The 22,212-nt window shown below is 35.8% G+C and overlaps 1 protein-coding gene across 1 annotated transcript; it reads left to right on the plus strand.

Annotated features, from left to right (window-relative positions):
- The first annotated feature begins 5,208 nt into the window (after nucleotides 1-5,208).
- On the plus strand, nucleotides 5,209-7,402 carry LOC147531909 (putative pectinesterase 63). Its single transcript, XM_086649218.1, has 4 exons — nucleotides 5,209-5,734; nucleotides 6,236-6,442; nucleotides 6,709-6,950; nucleotides 7,059-7,402. The coding sequence occupies exons 1-4, from the start codon at nucleotides 5,252-5,254 to the stop codon at nucleotides 7,243-7,245; spliced, it is 1,119 nt and encodes a 372-aa protein (XP_086505344.1). The 5' UTR covers nucleotides 5,209-5,251; the 3' UTR covers nucleotides 7,246-7,402.
- The last annotated feature ends 14,810 nt before the right edge of the window (nucleotides 7,403-22,212 follow it).

The following is a 22,212-nucleotide window of genomic DNA, read 5'->3' on the forward strand; positions in this document are numbered from 1 at the left end:
CGATGGGACAGTCTCCAATCATTCCAGATAGATGGTATTTCCCTCCCCCTGAGTCGAATGACAGTCAAGAGGAAATGAGAAGGCATAAGTTCGCTGATTCACTGTTAGTGTCTCCTAGTCACTTATCTGCGGAGAGGGAAGATGGAAGTCATGAACAGTCTAATTTCAACTGATTAGTCTGTTGTTCTAGCTAGTGTTAGTTAATTTTCTTGTGTTCTGTTTTTACTTAGTTAGTCTTACTTTGGTCGTGTTGTCTTAGTGTCTTTTCTGTTATCTTAGTACTGTCTTGATCTTCTCCTATGGTTAAGTGTTGGTAATGTTTGTTATCCTCCTGTTCTGTACTAGTATAAGATAGTTAAAGCAGAGATTTTGTTTTATCCAGATTATAATTTGGATCTTTTGTTTTAGTTGGTTGTATGAATTATAACATGAATGGATAGATAGTGGTTTCTTTGTTAAATGTTTAGTGGTATATTCTTAGTTTAGCTTTAATCAGTATTTTTTGGTGTAGTAATTTTTGTTTAGTATCTCTTTGGGCTTATTGGTTAGTAGTAATTTGTAGTGTCGAGCTAGCTAGCATTTCTCTTCTTCTTTACCTTCTAGATGCAAAATAATACTCAAGTGAGGGAGAGCCCTTCCATCCTCAGTTGGAATGTGAGGGGGGCTTCCGCTTTTCTCACGAAGAAACATATTATCAAACTTATCACTAAATATCAACCCGACATCATATTTCTGTCTGAGACCAAGAACAAAGAACATAACATGAAGAAAATCATTCCTATTCATAAGCAGTATGCTTCTTACTTTGTTGATCCTATTCAAAAAGCAGGTGGGTTGGCGATCTATTGGAAGCACCATCTTAATTGCACGATTAGGCACTCTGATCATAATATTATCCATACTGAGCTGGTTACGGACAAGTCGAATAATAAGATCATCATCACGGGTTTTTACGGCTCTCCGTACAATAACAACAAGATGAAGCCGTGGAACACTCTTAATCAACTTTGCTCTTCTAATAATGACCCCTGGATTGTTATAGGCGACTTAAATTGTATATTGGATCCCCAAGAGAAATGTGGTGGTTCACAGACTACTAACTCACATATGCCTAAGATTATGAACATCATTAACCGCTTGGGCCTTTTGGATCTTGGGTATCAAGGCACCCCATACACGTGGAGCAATAAGCAATTTGGGGAAAACCTGATACAAGAAAGATTAGATAGGGGGCTAGCTAACCTTCATTGGCTTCAACATTTTTAAAACTCTATGGTTAGTCACCTTGAAGTGGTGGGGTCAGATCATGCGCCCATTCTCTTTAATAGCAGAGACCCCAACGAGCTTAGTCCTAAGCCTTTCAAGTTCATCCGCACCTGGATGACGCACCCGGATTGCCACAGTTTTATTGAGACTAATTGGAATTGTATCAAAGCTAGTCACAATAATAGGAACATTCAGGGTAATCTTAAGAAGTTGAGTAGGAAGCTTACTCATTTGAATAAAAAGACCTTCCAGAACATAGAGAATAATATTAAGCAGACTATCTCGCAAATGCAGAGCAGTAACTCCCAAGAGGAATACACACGCCTTAACAACAAGCTCGAAGAATTTTACAGTCAACAGGAGAGTCTTTGGAAAGAAAAGTCGAGGAACAACTTTCTCACTTTAGGAGATAAAAATACTAAGTTTTTTCATTCTCAAGCCATTCAACGGAATAGAACCAACAAGATTACGGCTATTAAAGATAGCAATGGAGACTGGAAGGAAGACTTTAAAGATATCCAAGACATTTTCTCTTCCCATCTTCTCCATATTAGTACCACTACTAATCCGATCGAGGACCCTACTAATAACAACCTCTTCAATAAAGTCATCAGTCAAGAGCAGAATATGCAGCTTAAAGCCATTCCAAGTAAAGAAGAGATAGATCAGGCTATACAGAGTATAAAAAGAGAAGCAGCACCGGGACCGGACGGATATCCTCCCTTCTTCTTCCAATCCAATTGGGACACGATCAGTCTAGATATCTACTCTCTGGTCCAAAACTTCTTCGAGACTGCCTACCTTCCACCGGAGATCAACCATACTCACATCTGCCTCATTCTCAAGACCCCCACCCCTCAGACTCCAACGGACTACAGACCTATCAGTCTTCTCAACACTACCTACAAGATCATCACGAAAATTCTGGCTGATAGATTTAAACAGACGCTGATCAATATCATTAATCCTTTTCAGGCAGCTTATGTTCCAGGCCGACAGATTACGGACAATATCATTATAGGTCAGGAGATCATTCACTCGTATAAGAGACTGAAAGAAGCAGTATGTTATTTAGGGCTGAAACTTGATATGTCTAAAGCATTCGATAGAATTGAATGGAGCTTCCTCATAGATATTATGAGAAACTTGGGCTACGAGGAGCACTGGATCAAAATGATTCGTACGTGCATCTCGACTTCATCCATGGCGGTGCTGGTGAATGGTAGGCCAGGAAACACTTTTTATCCCTCTAGGGGTATTAGACAAGGTGATCCTCTGTCTTCATTCCTGTTCACGCTCGCTATGGAAGGCCTTAGTCGTAAATTGATCAATAACAACGGCAACAAATTTCAGGGCTTCCCCACTAACAGAGAAGATATGGAGATTTCTCATCTGCTATTTGCGGATGATTGCATAATCTTTGGTCGTAATTCTATCGATAACATCCACACCCTCAAGACCATTCTCCAGGATTTTTGTGCTACTTCGGGTCAGTTAATTAATTATGCGAAGTCTAATATTTTCTACTTCAAGAATTCTCACCCTAAGTTCAAGAGATTGATCATGCGAACGCTGAAAGTTAAGTATGCTTCTACCTCGGAGAAATACCTAGGAGCTCAACTTTTTATAGGTGCTCAAAAGACTAAGGTGTTCAGTGATATTCTCAATCACATCACGAGTAAGCTCAACAATTGGAATCACTCTTTCTTGTCGCAAGCAGGTCGCACGGTGGTCATCTCGGCCATCACGGCAGCCGTACCCTGATATCAGATGCAGTGCTTCGCAATCCCGAAAGGGATTTGCAAACGCTTCAAGTCCGCTCAAAGGAATTTCTGGTGGGGTAAGTCGAAGGGTATCTGCACTAAAGCCTGGTCTTATATTTGCAAGCCCAAGAACCAAGGGGGGCTGGGTATTCACCTACCAGATATGGATAACACTGTTTTCCTATCTAAGATGGCCTGGAGGCTCAAAACTGAACCAGGAAAGCCATGGGCGAAACTTCTCAAGGCTAAATATTTTCCGCTGACAGATAAACCGGGCCCAGCGAAGCAACATCATTCTTGGAATTGGAAGACCATTAGGAAGCATTACTCCATTATTGAGGACATGGCTACTTGGAAAGTGCAATCGGGCAGAGACATTAACATTTGGGAAGATCACTGGATCCCAGGAATTACAGAAGTTATTCAGAACAACAATCAATCTAGTCTGACGAAGGTTTCCTAGCTCATCACGAATAATAGTTGGAATGAAGAAGTTCTCAATGCCAACTTCGATAACATTACTCAGAACCTCATCACGGCTATCCCTGTGAACAGTGAAGGAAATGATCAGATCAAATGGAAGCTTACGGAATCGGGCAAATTCACCGTGAAATCCATGTACCAACACCTCAGCATCAATAATAGTACTCAAGAAACTATATCTCATAATTGGAAGTTCATCTGGGCTCTCCCCACTGTTCCTCGCATTAAAATGTTCATATGGAAAATATGCACAAAATCTCTCCCGGTTAGAGACCGTATTGGCAAATACATCGATAACAACATAACTTGTCCTAACTGCACTAACGTTGAAACAATAGAGCATGCTCTTCTCCACTGCGCTCTAGCTAAGAACATCTGGTTCCACTTTAATATTATTTTGGAGAATATTACTTCGATCAGGGATTGGATCTTCTCCTGGGAGAACGATTCAAACCTTGGTTTCACGAAGAAGATATTCATTTTGCGAACATTCTATGGATTATATGGAAAATTAGATGTGACCATTGCTTTCAACATGAGATAAATGACCTGAATAAAATGATCAAATCTTATCCGAGAAACAAAAAACATACAGGGCAAAAGACACATAAAACTGTAGATAAATGGCAACCACCGCCCCCACAATTCATAAAAATTAATGTCGACGCATCGTTTGTGAACGTAATATCCAATGTGGGAATCAGCTTGATTGCTCATAACACTGAATCTAAATTCATCGAAGCACAAGTGAAAACAACCAGGGCTAGAAACAGTGAAGAAAGTGAAGCGAAGGCTATTTTACAGGGTCTTGAATGGGCAAAGGATCAAAACCTCAAGTCAATCATCATAGAAAGCGACAATAGCAACATCATCAATCACTTAAATAACCAGAAGCACTCAATTCACTGGCAATCGATGTCTCATATCCAGAAAATTCGGGGAATCAGACGATGTTTCGAGAAAGTTCATTTCAAATATATTAATAGAGATTGCAACGTGCTCGCAGACAAGATAGCTAAATGGGCGAGAAAGAAGAATAGAAATTAGAAGTGGACTAATATTCCGTGTATTTTAATTGACAAATATTGTAATAACTGTTTTATTCATTAATGATAGTATCTATTTCAACAAAAAAAAAAAGCAAACAACTTTAAGGGAAGTTTTAAAAGCGCCCCTATAAGTGCTATAAGTGCCTCCCTCAAGAAAAATTTGAGAGGGATTTTATGAAAGAATGAGGCGCCTATAATAGTTGCGGGGGACCCCTATAAAACTGCCCCAACTTTAAATTTGCACGTGGGAGACAAACAAAAATTGGAGAATCTCAATTTTGCTAACAATGAGAATCTTAATTGAAATTGACACATAAAGACTATCCTTTTTTTCTATTGGAGAATCATTTCCAAATGATCTACTACTTATACGTTTCAAAAATGTCATCCACAGTGTATATATTGAACCAATGCTATTTTCTAGCCTTAAAAATTGGTTTAAGATGAAAATATGATAGGGTTTGACATTTGACCCGATTAATACCCACTAACAGCAGTAAGAATCTCTCAACCTCTATTTCCCTTCTCTTAGTTTGCTTGTCTCTTTAGGTTCAATGTCTAACTTAGCAAAGTCTAAACTTAGAATCAGTTTAGCACCGAGTTATCTTCCTCCATCACTTGTATATATATACATATGTTCATTCATTATGGGAGAGTTCAAATAATCAAAAACAATAAAACTAAATCAGAATGAGGTCTCTAATAACCTTATTCGTCGTTCTCATCGAGTTAATCCCCCCGATAGTTTCTATTCACGTAACTCCGATCCCACCCCAGCCAGCAGGTCTTAGGGCATGGGAAGCAAGTAATATAATCTCATTCCGAGCCCGAGCAAATGATCCCACTCTCGACCCCGCTGTAAAACAAGCCGAGAAAACTGCAGTTGTGATTCATGTTAAGAAGGATGGTTCGGGTCAATTCAAGACAGTAACTGATGCTATTAATAGTATACCGGATGGAAATACTAAACGAACCATTATATCGATTGGCCCTGGTATATATAAAGAAAAGATAACAATTAAAAGAACGAAACCATTTGTGACTTTTTATGGAGCACCAAACGCCATGCCAAAATTGACATATGATGGTACTGCTGCACAATATGGTACAGTTGATAGTGCGTCGGTAATAATGGAAGGGGATTATTTCATGGCTGTCAATATCATCTTTGAGGTATTGTATCCGACACATTTTTAATGAAACAACACGATTCTAGCCGTAGCAAATGTCTTTTGCTAATATGATCTTGAATGATGTTATAGGCATCTGACTCAATACAGATCGGTGATGAGTATAGATGCCCTAAATATTATTTACCTTATATGTCTGAAGGTTACGCATTAAACACATCTAAATTTAAATCGTTTGAATCAATTAGATTCAAATCAACCTGAATCAGCTATTCAAATGAATCAGATGTGACGAGTCACAAGAGCAAGTAATCTAAAGTTTGACTTAATATAATTCAGACCCTGAGTAAGATTTTAGAAAACATAAACACTACCCAAGTCATTACCTTGTTCAGACCATTTATGAATATTTAACACCTTTTTTTGACATGTTTCATATTTTTAGCCTGACATATATCTTCATATTGGATGACGTGGAATATGTGTGACTACTGGATCATTAAAACAACACTATATTATGCTATTGATAAATGTTGGATTGCAGAATTCATCACCAGAACCAGATGGGAAAAGGGTAGGAGCTCAAGCAGAAGCAGTGAGAGTCTCAGGGGACAGATCATCATTCTACAATTGCCATTTCATTGGTTTCCAAGATACCCTATGCGACGATAAAGGCAATCACTTTTTCAAGGGTTGTACAATTGAAGGCACAGTTGATTTCATATTTGGAAATGCCAAATCACTCTACTTGGTCTCTCTCTGTCTAAACTCTCTCCTCTGTTGCTATGTTTAAAAAATTGTCTGACCCGGATTGGCTCCGCCCAGCCCGGACTGTTCATGAGCTTACGAGCCGAACCGACCAGGCTCAATTCAGTCAAGTCTCGATCCAGACTGAGCCAGGGTATAGCCAGCCCGGGTCAGGTCCGGCCCAGAACTATTTCAGTCCGAGGTGGCTGGTCCATGCCCGATAAACATGACTAATCTTAACTAGATGAGATGTGAATTGTGAGTGTGCAGGACACACATCTGGTACAGAGATCACCAAACGGAGGGTATGTGACGGCACATGCAAAGGAGAAAGTAGAAACAGATAGTGGGTATAACTTTGTACACTGTAATGTAAGTGGGCCAGTAGCTGGTAATACTCACTTGGGAAGAGCATGGAAATCAAGAGCCCAAGTTGTATTTGCTTACTCCAACTTAGGTCCCACTGTTCACCCTGAAGGATGGACTGATTTTGGAAACCCTTCCTACGATAAGTAAGTATCTTGGATCGAATTTTGTAAGTTCATGATTTCGAACATCTACTCGTCCATAGCAATGTTGAGGTCAAAATATGATTCTTCTTTTTTCATACTTCTTGGCAGTACAATATTTTTCGGAGAGTATCAGAACACAGGACCAGGAGCAAACACAAAGGGTAGGGCAAAATTCACAAAGATACTAAATGATCAATCAGCTAAGCCCTTCTTAGATATCAACTACATTAAGGGTTCAACTTGGCTTCTTGCTCCACCACGTCTAAATGAAGACAAAAAATTGTCGTCATCTTGAGCACGCATTTTATTCGCAATAGTTTATTCCGAAAATTCTATTTGTTTACTCCTAATGATTGTAATGTCTTTTTCGATTTTTACTCTTATATGTCGTTTGTGATAGAAAAGTGTTCCGCGCAATGCCATAACAATTAATAAGCTTTTGTTAGGGGCCATGTGGGAGTAGTCCAAAATAAAATTCTAAAAGAGGTCAGGGTCCTATCTTGCGAAAAAAATGAGTTCTTAGTCCTTTAGGTGTTTTGCCCACAATAACTTCATTTGTATTTGTCCAATCCTTTTCTATCTTTCTATAATGTTAAATTCATGATTATGTGATAATTGGAGAACTACTATAAAATAATGAATTTTTGGGCTTATAGCCCAAAAAACGGGTCCTAATAGCAGATATAGTCTTCTCTAATCCTATAAAGGGTTTCAAAACCAAAAAAATAATATAAATGGATATCTAGTCCATTTAGTCTCATCTAGAGAGAAAACACAAATCCCTAGATTACATATTAATTTATAATACCTATACTAACCTTCTTTATATATAATCTGATTTACATTCTAAAATTCAAAATATCTTTTTTCTATTTTTATCTCCACATTCTCTCTCCAATCACGTTTAAATTCGAAGTAAATTCCATCTTCAATATATTCCGTAACTGAAATCTGGAAACTTTCTCTCTCTCTAAAAACGAAAGCTCCATTAAACTCACCAGCAGCAGTACAAACCTCCATTGTTTCATCTTCATTACAGCAGCAGTAAAAACTTCCATTGTTTATCTTCATTAGAGCTGCTGAAATCATCTTCTTCATCGTTAATGAGGTAAAACGCTTTCTGTTTTATACGATTTTATATTATGTTTCAGTTTATTATAACAGATTCTCTCTCTAAAGTTGATCATATATGATTTTGAGTATAAGTTTCAAAGATTTTTTGTACTAATTCATAGAAACAATCGAATGTTTGATGTTTATTTTCTTTCTCTCTCTTAAAATTTCATTTATGTTTTTGATCTTGATGTTTAATCCTTCAACTCGAGCTTGTCATTATTTCAATTAATCATCATAGCAGATATCTTTAGATTTGTAGTTTAAGCTTAATGATATTCTCATTTTTTTTCTTCAGATCTGGTTTTCAATCCGTACGGATTTATGAAACATTTGTTCTTTCGTACGGTTACTCATAACAGAATTTACATTACATGTACTTTATCGTAAATTACCATAATTTATAGTAAATTATGGGTAATTTATAGAACATTACCCGTGCTTTAACACCAAAACAATGTTCATTTCGTTAGTAGAAATACTTCGCTTTACTATCAGATCTCGTGTACTTTGCAATAAAGTATATATAGTTTACGTATATCTTCATGTTCTTACTATTATGTATATAATTTACGTATAAGTGCACATAAATTATGTATTATTTATTTACCATTACGTGTACTTTTCACCCAAAACAGTAGCCTTGATAAGTTTACCAAACTACTCAAAACCTTCAAATGTTGTTGACAAACATTATACATAATTTACGAAATTGTACATGTAGTTTATAATACAATATATGATTTTTTTTTCTTTAATGTATGTGTATTTATGTGTGCAGATTTGATATACCAGATGAAATTTCAAAGAGAATCATCAAATCAAAGTGAGTCAACGAAACTAATGGAGAGTACATGGATGGGCACCACTTTTGAACCAGAGAAGATTTTGTACTTTTTTTTGTAACAGAATGTAAAGGATGTGTAATGTAAAAGAAATTATTAAAAGAAATTATGTGTAATTTATTGAACAAGACCCACATACATTTGATAATTTATGTTGTATACTTGACAAATGATGGTTTCCTCGTCATAAATAATACATAATTTACGTATTTGTTTCATAATTTGTATTCTATGTGTATTTATGTATGAGTAAGAACGAAAACAAATGTTGGTTTAATGTTCCTAGAAAAATATACTATTTCCAAATTTGAAAGTTAAGTGAGAGAAAGTGATATATACGTTTTGTATATTAACCCCCAAATCACGCTAAATTGATCCTAGAAAATATACTATTTCCAAATCTAAAAGTTAAGTGAGATAAAATTGATTTGAATCGAAAAAAATTTACATAGTAAGAGAGAGAAAATTGATTAAGTTTCCAAATCTATAAAGAGAGAGAAAATTGATCTGGTTACGATTTTTGTTTTGAATCGATTTGGGAATAGATTTGCTTTCCGAAACGGTTAGAAGATAGAGAAAAATCAATTTCGGATTTATATCTTGGCTGCTTTAAATCCCCTAAATCACGCCCACATTAGAAACATTCCAAATTCACCCTGGAAAATTAAAAATCTTGTGATTTCTGTAGGAGGGACATGGACGGTATTTATCTCATAAAGAATGGGTTATAATGTCCATAATGTAAAGGGACTAAATATCCATGTTTTGGGAAGATTGGATCATAAACCTTTTTTGAATATTATTTTGGTCTATATACCCACGGACCCTAAAATAATGACATGATAATATAACGTGGTTCGGTCGGATAATCACGACCTACATCCACGAAGAATAATTTCTTTATTAATAATCACCACATACAATTGGGGGGCTGATCGCTTACATTGTTCAGACATAACTCCATGATTTAAATCCTAGAACTCTCTCCTATTTGTAGAGAACTTAGGATTTAGGGTTACCTAGTTTCTCCTAACTAAACTAGGAAATAATATAAAATCTACCTAATATTACCATTAGTACAAGAGATATTCTAAATATAAGAAACTAAGTATTATGGATCTTCATATATCTTAAAATATGTTCACACATCTTGAATTCTTGTTGATCGTTGGATCCCGTCTTCTCGATTCGTCACGTACATTCACGTGTAAGACATGTATCCTATTATAATATCCCACAAGCTCTTTAGAACCTTTTAGGTTTCCTCTCATTGGTTCTACCTCATCTTCTCTCACCAACAAAAAATCACATTTTCTCTTTGCAACAAAAATCATAGTTCATCTTCTTTATTCATCTCTTCTCCAATAATGTTTATTTTGGGTTTCAAGATTCGGTTTTTGGTTATTTTCTTTCATGGAAACCACCATGTTCATCTTCAAACTAAAACAACTAAGCTAAGTTGGTTTTGTTCATCATTGCTCAATAGATTTGATCATTTTCCTTTTGATTTTGGTCATGTTTTGATCTTCAACACATGTTTTTTGCACCTTCAACACATGTTTTTCTTAGCTTTATATCTGTTTTTTAATAGATTCCCAAAGTCTTTTCAGAAAAAAAAAAAAAAAAAAAAAAAAAAAAAAAAAAACAAGTTTGATCTATTTTTCTCGTTTCTCTATCATGAACTATTGTTTTTTCAGCATTCATCGTTTTCTTCAAACTAAGTCATATCCTAGCGAGAGCAATATGTATTTTGTTTACTAAAATATATCAACTTTGGAGCAAAATATAATTTGTAATGCCAAATATACGTGAACAATTTCAAATTTCAAAATTGGCGCCATGTATTTTTCACACACTTGGTTTGAACTTTGGAGCAAATACATTTCGTAACACTAATTCGTTGTTATGGTCTGTCATAAGTTAGTTTTGTTCATTGCAGAATGTGTTTTGTATGCCACATTTATGTGAACAATTTAAAAATTCGAAATTGGCGTCATATCTTTATCACACGTTTGATTTGAACTTTGGAGCAAAATACATTTTTCAACGCCAATTCTTTTCTATGGCCCGTCATAAGTTTGTTTTGTTCATCGCCAAATGTGTTTTGTACGACAAATCTATGTGAATAATTTCAAACTTAAAATTGACGTCATGTTTTTGTCACACGCTTGATTTGAATTTTGCAGTAAAATACATTTTGTAACACCAATTCGTTATTATGTCCCATCATAAATTGGTTTTCATAGCAAATGTGTTTTGTTTGGGATAAACGTAATTTTGTAATCAGAAATAAATCACATTTGTGTTGAGCAAAATGTATTTTGTTGTAGTTTGCATTTATGTTGGCATTTTCAATTCGTGTTTTGAAATGGTATGTACTGAGAAATAAGATATTTGAAGACAATATTTCTGAATATGTATTACATTAATGAAATTTTTTTCATACAAAATATACAAATTAAGGTACAAAATGATAATTGTCTTGTGAAATAGAGAAAAATGTTCAGACAAAGATAATTTTCTAAACTCCAAGGTTGACCCTGCATGTCGCATAGTTTTGGTAGGCAGGTTGATAAGTCTACCACAAATTCTCATATTCCTAGGAATGTACTCAAACTCTCCAAATGAATTGGGGTTGGTCTTCTGGGTCCGCGTTAAATAAGAGGTGGAAGTATTATTGCCTTCGTGTCAAAGGTGTGAGGCCCATCAAAATTAGAAAAGAGGCAAGTATATTCCTTGTACGTGTTCACGTAGGATTCTGTAGTCGACACAAGATCGCAATTTTTTATCTCAACCATTAGATTTGAGAGTCGCCTAATGTAGGGATGGTTATATATTTTTGCACACATAATAACGTGAAATGTTAAAAACATAAACAAAAAGTACAGAACAAAATGCATTATGTAACATGAAATCTTAACATTGAGTACACAAAACTTTTTTTGTTGAATAAAAGGTAACTCATGCGCATTTTATTTTTCCAGAACCAGCCATAATATCTTTTACCTCGAGAATGTGTAGCAAAATCGATTTTGTATAAAACAAAAACAAGAATAACAAGATAAATTATTTTAAATATTAATTCGAATCCCCATATCAAACATATAAAGTATTATGCATTGCAAAACACGTTTTGTAAAAAGAATTTTGCTTAAGCATGAAACAAAACAGAGTTTGTATCAACATCAATATGATTAACGAACAATACAAATATGTTGAAACAAAATGTGTTTTGTAACAGACACATGTAATATTTTCCTTATAATACACATTTTGTTGTGAAAACTCGGTTAATTCAGGAAACAAAATATAGCTTCTCATGAGCATTTTTTGAAAGACAAGTTAAACTTTCTACGTAACAAAATGGATTTTGTAACAGACAATCAATGAAACGGTAAAAATCTAAACATAAAGCTTGATGATAGAAAGTTTAACAAAAAGATGAAGATGATGAAACATAAGCTTGGAGATGAAATGGTATAGAAAAAAACATAAACACAGCAAAAAAAAAAATGATAAAGCTTGAAGATAAAGATGAAACTTCCTATGAGCATCACCATACCTTGTGAAGCATTACCAAACTTTAATGGAGCTTGAAGATGAAGATGATAACCTAGAACGTAAACCATAACCATTAACAGTAAACCATTCAACAAAATAGATGAAGATTACAGCCTAGAACATAAAAAACAAAGAGGATGAAGATGAGGTTGGGAGAACTTGATGAAAGGTTGTTGAAGAAACATTTACTGTGAAGATTAATAAGAATATGAAGAAGAAGAAGAAGATGAAAAAGTCTAATGCAATGTTGGTTGGGTTTTTGGAAACAAAAAGAGAAAGAAAGTTGTTTAGGTTAGTCTGCTTTTTAAAATACAGGAGAGAGACAAACTGAGAGTTGCAGGAAGAGATTTTTTGGAGATTGAGAGTGAAAAGTGATTGTTTGAAACCTTTAGGGTCCGTTTGATACGTGTGAAAATAAGGTGAGAAAATCGATTTTCGTACGAAAATCGATTTTCCACCGTTTGGTTGGGTCTAATAGTGGGAAAGTGCAATTCTTATGGGAAAAAATAGTTGGAAAAAGTCCTAAAAAATTTTACGACGAAAAAGGTGAGAAAGGGCTTTTCTTACCCACACCATGTCGCGCTCTCTCTCCTCCCGTGAAAAAACTTGCGCTCCATCTCTCTCCCGCCTAAATTCTTCCATCTCCCGCGTAAGTTTCCCTAATCTTCAGACTTTCTTTTCCTTTATTAATCCCTTTTTCTCCCTCAATCCATTAAAAAAACCCTAAATCTTTTGATTCCCTATTAATCACTTTCTCTCATTCAATCCATTAAAGGAGTCAAGAGAAGACAAATAGAGCAAGTAATAATCCCATCATTCTATCTCTAAACCTCTGTTCTTCATGATTGTTTTGTCATAATATATCAAAATCGAAAAGCAGTATACCCATTTGGATCAACTTTGATCAGCTTAGGTATTGTTCTTGGATTTTGATCAGCTATGATAGAAAAAGTTGTCGTAGGTCAAATGTTTTTATTTAGTATCAACAAGTAAGCAATATATCCAATGTATATTACAAACAAGTCAATGGTAAATCTATGAGCCAAATTTATAAGAGATTTTACAAAAAAAATCTTGAATACTTCTACCTTAGATGTATCAACAGTAAGCAACAAATCTAGCAAACAACTTAGATTATGATTTTGGTCAAGTTCTGGAATGTTTCTATTTTGTTTCTATATTAGATTTGCACTATCAACTAGTAAGCAGTAAATCTAACACATACCTATCTTCATGAATTTGCAATACACATCTTTCTATCTTGTTTGTATCTTGTTGCTATATTAGTTTTGCAATAACCATATTTCCATTGGTATGAATTTATGAGAAATTTTTGCTTTTGGATGCTTATTAGGTGTTTGTTATATTTACTAAACCAATTTTTGGACTAGTATTTCAGAATTATGTGTCCTTAAGGTGTAGAAATTTTAAATATATGTGTTTGATTGATCTCATGTAGCCTAGATTATATTGAAGCCAGCTCTTATTTTTTTTTCCATGTATAACAGTTGTGGTTGATGAGTATGGCTCAAATGCACCACCAACCCTTCGTAGATGGCAGCGGAAAAGGGAAACAACATGTGCGGTGGACTAATGAAATGGATAGACTCATGATTGATGTTCTGATTGAACAGCTTGCCCAGGGAATAAAGGAGATAATGGATGGAAACAAGTTGCATATCATGCAGTATGTGGTAAGATAAAAGAATCAGTCGGCATAAACATTACAATAGGTAATATACGGAACCGACTTAAGACATGGCGGACACATCACTTAGCAGTAAAAGCGTTGATAGATCTCAGCGGGTTTGGAATTTGTCCTATTAATCATACACTTAAAACCGATGATTCCGTGTGGTCCGACTATCTCAAGGTATGTTTTATTCTTTTATGAAAACTATACTGTTGTGGTTTGTTTCGTGCTTCTTTTTTTTATGTGTAAGCAAAAAAGAAGTATCGCCATGAGAACAAATGTGAGATTAGAGAGAGTATGCAGTGAGTGAAAGAGGTGGAGAAAATGTTTATGTTTGTTATGTTCATCTTTTTTGTTATTTTTTGTCTAAGCAGGGAACAACACAAGTTGTTTTTGCTGGTTGTTGACTGTTCTTGAATGACATATACATTCTTACTTGTTTGTAATATCTTGCATGACAGGTTTAAAGTTAATTGTTAAGGGATACTGTTAAACAACAGTTTTGTTGACGCAAACATATCTTAATATAATGATGCTACTTCTTTACTTGTTTGTCATATTTTGTAGCACAGGTTCATCCTCAAGCTCAAAAGTATCAAAACATGAACTTAACAAACTGGGATGAGATTGCTTCACTAGTTGGCGCAGATCAAGCAACTGGATCATTTTCAATGACACCCGGACAAGCTGAAGTTGATATATCAGATGTTCCTGATACACCTATATCTGGTCCCAGTATGGAAGAAGTGGGCATTGATGATGTTACGAGTGACTCACCTACGCCAACTCCTCACTCAAAGTCTCCTACTTCCCATGTTCAAGTCGGAGAAAAAAGAAAAAGAAACAAACCAAATAATGTTGAAAAAGAATCATCGATGATAGAATTGACGACTTCTTTCAAAACCATTGCAAACCATATAGCTGAAAGGTACAAGAAGCCTGACCCCGAGGAGTTATTGACGTCCCTACGCAAGCTTTCACATATAGATGCCGCCTTACGTGTGAAACTAGTTGAAGCTCTTGGGCAAAATGACACAATGACAAAGATATTTTTCATGATGGACGAGGTAGAACAACTTGAATGGTGCAAGCTACGGTTTGGGTCGTGATACTTTCTGAAGAATAGTTTTGGTATGAGATGCTTATGGTACTAGTTTGTGGTGGAAATACACAATACTTTTTGTAGTTTTTTGTGAATAGGTATGTAGCATTTTGTGCATAGGACAATGTCATATGATAGGTGTGCTACCTGAATAGCATTAGCCTGAAAAACTACGTTACTATGAATACTAGTATTTAATCTAAATGTTTATTTTGTTATGTCTAAATTCATATGTTGTTACATTACTAGTATTTAATCTAAATGTCTATTTTGTTATATCTAAATGTCTATCTTGCGGATCAATGTCGATTCATATACTAAAATGGTGATCTCGGAAAATGTTGTGTAATAATCTAAAATCGAAATCGAAGGGCTTATTGATAATCTAAAACCTTCGAATGAATAGGACTTCATCCCGCATATTGTGTTATAATCTAAAATCGAAGGGCTTATGTGACGGAAGGTTTGTAACAATTGAAGAACAAGTTGCAATGTTCCTCTTTGTTATCGGCCATGACGTCAAGAATCGAAATGGAAACTTAATTTTTATTCGTTCAGGAGAGACAGTAAGTCGTTATTTTAATCAACCCATGGTGCATGAGAGTAGGAACTTCATATTTTGTTTCACTACTTCACAATTTTACCAAAAACTTGAATTTGAATTTCTCGCGAAAATTCAGGGTTGTATCAAACGCTTAAATTTGCATTTTACCATGTTAAAATGACTTTCTTTCCTGTGAGAAAGAAAACGATTTTCTTACTCGAACTTTCTAACGTATCAAACGGACCCTTATATAAAAAGGTTATTATGAGAAAATCATCGAAATATGTAACCTAGGGATTTGTGTTTTGTATGGAAATTTGTTAAGTATTGACCAGATAGATATTATTTTTGTGGATTAGAATTCGATATTAATAATATAGGGTGGATTAGATATGGTATTACGCGTCCATTTTTTGACCATAAACCTGGAGTTTATTTTTGTTATCCTTTGTTTTTTATTTTTCAAAAAATATGAAAATCATGAGGTGATCAATGTGATTCCTCTCATTTATATCTATGTTGATGAGATATTTTAGTTATAGAAACATTACATGATAACAGAAGAAAAGTTTAAACTACGAAGAAACGGTTGACAAAGTAGAAACAATCCAAAAGTTAAAAACTACTATATTTTGTTAAGAGTTTGACTCAGGTAAGACTCAATGGCTAGTCTCTCCGACATCGTCATCACCCTCCTACAAATTCAGTATCAATTTAACCGAATATTCAGTTCGCGGGAAAGCTCGAGAATCTATGGCAAAATCTTTATTAGGATATCCACTAACTGAGCATAAGATGGTACAAACCGAATATTCACTGCTCATGCCGTTAGCTTATCACATACAAAATGATAATTCAAAGCTATATATTTAGATCAACCATAGAACATTGGAAGTAAACTTAGTTGTCCTTGATTTCAAAATGCATAAAAGTTAAAATTGGAAAATATAAATTGAATATTACATCTGAAAACAAATGAAAACAAAGACTAGTGCTAAAGTAAAAGGGGGACAAGAACGAAACTACCCATTTAAATGTGTTGTTCCACGAGAGTGTGAACGCTCCCAAAAAATGTTAAGTTTAAACTCTAACTAGACAAAAAAACTACTCCTACTGGATGATATACAAAACTCACCATAAAACAATAAACAACATCTCTCGGGTCTACCACAAAATGCCATTTTTCTCTAGTACTAACTGTCTCGCATCAATGTAATACACAAAAAGGTCAAATTAGAGAATCGTGGGAAACTATCCAACCACAAACTTAGATGATACAAGGATCACTAAGTTAGACAACATGGTAGAGACGACAACCAATACATGAAATATTAAGATCAACATATGAATGAGATATCAGATAAATGGACAAACAGAAAGTAATGGTATTGCAATCGGTTAGAGAATAAGTTAGAATTCACCTTCGGTAATGGTTTAGTTGACCCTTCCAAGTCTATTTTCTCACAAATCATCCTTGTCCTTGAAGAAATTTATAGCTACTCTCAAGTCAGGTCTGCTATCAAGCTCATCTAAAAAGTCATCTAGACTGAACGCGTTCTCACTATCCTTGAGAGTCTGATGTTTGAAAATATGATGTGACATGAAAATGTCACATTTGAAGCGCCTAACTTAGACTAATTAGTCCATTTCGGGTATTATTTATAATAGTTTATATGTTTTTTGTTAAGTATCTTATTTGGAGTCAGGCGTTTGATTCGGAAAAAACGAAGCAATTATCACTTTCAACTCATGCGGCCGAAACGGGAAAAAAAGATATCAAAGGGATCAAACGACAAGTGGAGAAAGAAGTCAAGTGACAGAGAAGTTCAATCAGAGTTCGGACAGAGAAGTTATGGAAGAAAGAAGTCAAGTGACACTTTGGTCTATTCTGGAAATTAGAGATGTAGAGACAAAGATGAAGGCACCCCTTTGGTTTCTAGTGGAGAAGCAAAGCCCAAACCCAAAGCCAAGAGTCCTAATAAGAATAACAAAAAGAGAACTTTATGGGCACCCCTTTTAGGTCCAAGTCAAGTTGACCAAGTCTAGGGTTTTAGTTGTGGTCTTGTTGAAGAAAAAAGGAGGTACCAAGTCTGATTTTTGGAAGGGAGAGTCATCTTCTTCATCAAGTTTCGAGGCTAGGATTTGTTCTTGGTGGGTGACTTAGAGAGAAAAAGAGCTTGAAGAGAGGGAAAAAGAGAAAGAGAGTCAGGTCAAGCTAGGACGGCCAGCACATAAGGTCGGCCAAAGCTTTGGCCAACACGGGAGCAAAAAGGCAGCACCTCGGGAGCTTTGGCCGGCCTTATGTGTTGGCCGGCCTTATGTGTTGGCCGGCCTAGCTTGGCCGGCTATCTTTTTCTTTCTCTTCGAGCTCTTTCTCTCTCTAAGTCTCCCACCAAGAACAAACCCTAGCCTCTAAACTTGATGAAGAAGATGACTCCCCCCCCCCTTCCAAAAACCAGACTTGGTAGCTCCTTTTTTCTTCAACAAGACCACAACTAAAACCCTATACATGGTCAACTTGACTCTTTTGTCTTGGACCTAAAAGGGGTGTCCATAAAGTGTTCTCTTTGTTATTCTTCTCTAAACTCTTAGCTTTGGGATTTGCTTCTCAACTAGAAACCAAGGGGGTGCCTTCATCTTTGACTCTACATCTCTAATTTCCAGAATAGACCAAAGTGTCCCTCGTCTTCTTTCTTCCATAACTTCCTCATCCGAACTCCGATTCAACTTTCGTTTTTGTCATCGGACTTACCATTTACTCCACTTGTCGTTTGATCCATATGATATCTTTTCCCCCGTTTCGGCCGCATGAAATGAAAGTGATAATTGTTTCATTTTATTCCAAATCAAACGCCGAACTTAAAATAAAATACCTAACAAGAAAAACACATAAACTATTATAAATAATACCCGAAATGGACTAATTAGTCTAAGTCAGGCGCTTCAAATGTGACATTTTCATGTCACATCAAAATAGCAATGAGTTATTTTGTCTCATTTCGTCGCTTGCTACGCCCTTCCTCGTCTCTGGGTGCCTAGGTATCCACCGTAAGCTTTTCCTCGTTTGAACCTCGCCGTTCACTTTACTCTTGACTACATGTTCTATGGAAAACAATTTCAAACATATTCATGTCATATTAGAAAGTATTGTTGAGGTAACATAATAGTAAACGTAAACCGGTTTGGGCTCATTTGTCCTCTTCGGAGCTTCATTAACATTTAGCTCAATTTGAAGAACAAGTGTAACTACCTTCACCCTCAAGATTCGTATTTTCGTGAGTTTGGGATGGTGAAATCTCTATCCCGTCGACATTAGGTTCTGACTCAATCCTCCCTAAATTACATTGCAGTGTCTGGAGGGCATGCTTAGTGTTCATATTAGTCTCAGCCACTCCCTCCAGAAATTATTTAAAAATATCTTTAAGATTTTCCTCATGCTCAAGGTTGTAAGTAGAATTAAATGAAGACTTATGAAGATTATTACTATCATATGCAGAGGGATTAATCCTCTAACTAAAGTTATCGGTATCAAAATAAGGTGAACTGAAGGTCCTCTCACAATTTTTTATGGCATTTGCTTGTTCAAGTATCACCCGTCGAAAAGCAGAGACTGTGGGACAATCTTTAGTTACAAGATCTAAACCAAAATTACCAGAAACACTTTCGATGATCTCAATATGCTGTGTTAAAATTCTCAATCTGGTTATAGGTCTGAAATAAGAGACTCGATGTTGAACCGCGTCTGAGTGAATGATATTGATCCTCTAACTTCCGCTCCTTGAAACTTGGGGGGAAACTTACAAAGAGTTCGGAAACCTCTCTCACGCTTAAGACAGTCAGATTTCCTTTTACAGTTAAAGTATTGAGTATTGATTGATCCTTGGGGAACGTACCTTGTTGAAGGTGATGCGATGCCCTTTTATCGGTTGCTTGGGACCGATTGTCACAGACGGTGTGGATGAAGCAGTTTTCATCCACCGTTCGGGATTACGACTACTCTTCGATAGTTAGGGTTTTCTTTTGAGTTATCTCGTATCTTAGATATGTAGAAGTTCTTTTGTTCAAGGATCCTTCGTAAACATCTCGTCGAGTTGATAGATCTTCTAGGAGATGTTTCCTCTTTTGAGACTCTTGAAGTCCAAGTTAATCAAACACTTAAGATCGTAGTTGACTAAGATCTTTAGGAAGATTCGGGATTAAGTCGGTAAGCGTGGGACGCGCTTCTGCTTTCCCATGTTCAGGGTATAAGGCATCGAACTTGCTTACGTGGACCCCCTATACTTCTTGTGAATCCCAGGGCAGGTCTGGTTGCGTTTGGGGAAGGGACAGGGGTGGAGCTCCTTAGATGATCTGCCCGACCTTTCGATTCTGGGCTTAGGTGGCGGACCTCTTCGAACTCATTGGACCTACTGCCTTGAGACGGGTTGATCCGTTGGCCTTTTAGTATTTTCTTGACTTCTTGACGCCAGTCAACGGGTGACCATTTTATGTATCACTACAATGATCCTTATTATTCAAACCTTACGTATTTCTCTAACCTCTATTTAAGTCTAAAACAGAGAATCCCAATTGGCTAGTCAATGAAAATGAAGAAAACTGTACTGAAATTCCTTGGTCTTTTATCGACCATACTAGTAAGGAATCACCTCAAAGTACATAGACAAGGAAGACGCTGAAGATGTTGAAAGTGCCTTGAAAATGAGTCGTTGTTAACTCGGTTTGTGATCTGATATATTATTTTAGGCAATGGTCTTATAAAGGGTAATTATCAATGTAAAGGGGTTCTTCTAATTTGATTAGGTTGGGTTAGAGGCGGCTTAGTTGCTAAGATTTTAGTAAGCTACAGATACTAAAATCCTTGAGAAATTTTTCTATCCTAGTTCTTCATTCATAGTAAAAATCATCGCGCCATTGTTCGGCTTGGAGTAGGTCTCACCAATTGAACCACGTAAATGTCTTGTATTTAGTTGATTGTTATTTATTTCCATTATTTCTTTTCTTGATTTGCTTCTTTTTCGTCATATTTATCAAAAGACATAGAGAAACCTATGGCTATTGATCCTACATTAAACTATATAACGGCATATTTTTGCTTTCGGTGCAAGTGAAGAACCAATTTCTTGTGATGAATCATCCAAATAAGGGAAATGGAAATAAATGATTGTTGGAGAAATAAAATCCATTTGTAAACCCCTTTATTGTAAAGGCACTGTACTTTACAAGCTTAATTGACCATGGTGACCAAATTTGGTTAAAGACAATGCTAGGGTTTAGTTTACCCACCCCGCAAAAAGTCGCCAGTCGGCCAGTGTTTTAATTAAAGAAAATTTTCTTCTTCATGTTCTTCCTTCCTTCTTCATCTTCCCCTTCCTTCTACGCCGGCTTCCCTTTCATATCTCTCTTCTCTCTCTATTGCCAGCGGTGAAGGTTTGCTTTCGTCTATATCTGAGGAGGAACCCCAGATCCAAACGCAAGATAATTGTGGCGTGTAACATTTTCTCACGGAGTTCTACTATGTCCTATGATTAGTTGTCTCTTCGAATAACTCTCTGACCACATGTTCTACTTACTTTTTCCTTCTCATTTTCTTAATGTTTAACTCACAAATTAACTATTGTTTATCTTAACTCCGCGTCTTTCAAGAAAGATTCTAGATATCTACATTTATAATATAAAATAGGATGATATGCATATACTATAACATAGCAGTAGGTCTTGATATGGTCCATCCAGAAGCTGGAGAGAGTTCCAGTTTTTGCCAAAAGCTCGTGTACAACATTGAGAGTGAACGGGCACAGAAAATGGTGGTGTTAGAAATATAGTTCAATATAGTCCCACATTGTTCAATTGCTTAAACTTTTCTCTTGTACTACTCCTTATAATGATCCTATGTAATAGCTATGAATATCAATACAAATCATTACAATTCTCTTTTCTTTCATGGTATAAGAGCTTCTAGGTTTCTTTCTTGGGTTAGTCAATAGAGTCTTCCACTTGCCGGCGGCGGTAGTGACTACCGTCCGCCGGATTTTTATCGGTTTTTAGTTTTTATGCTTCAAGTTTTAGTATTTTTTTTTTTCAATAAGAGTAGTTCTCTTCTATTGTTCAAATCTAATCATTCTTCAATACTTTTCTCAATAGTATTTGAAGATGATGAAGATTAACAAGAAGATGAAAGATCCAAACAAGAGTGATTTGTTGAAGAAATCACATGATATACTCTTCAATGATCTCAAGCATTTCAAATTTCAAGTTCTCCACAACATCAAATCTATGTGTATCAATGGTCCATGAAGTTTTATTTTGAGAGAAATTGGAAAGCTATTAGAGAGGGGGAAAAGAATTCATGGATTTCTTCATTAGAATAGTTATATACCCCAATTTTATCTTGAAGTTATACTTAT

This window comes from Eschscholzia californica, unplaced genomic scaffold, assembly GCF_041429995.1.
Source record: "Eschscholzia californica isolate CP2 unplaced genomic scaffold, dmEscCali1.0.p SCAF_6, whole genome shotgun sequence".
Lineage (NCBI taxonomy): Eukaryota > Viridiplantae > Streptophyta > Magnoliopsida > Ranunculales > Papaveraceae > Eschscholzia > Eschscholzia californica.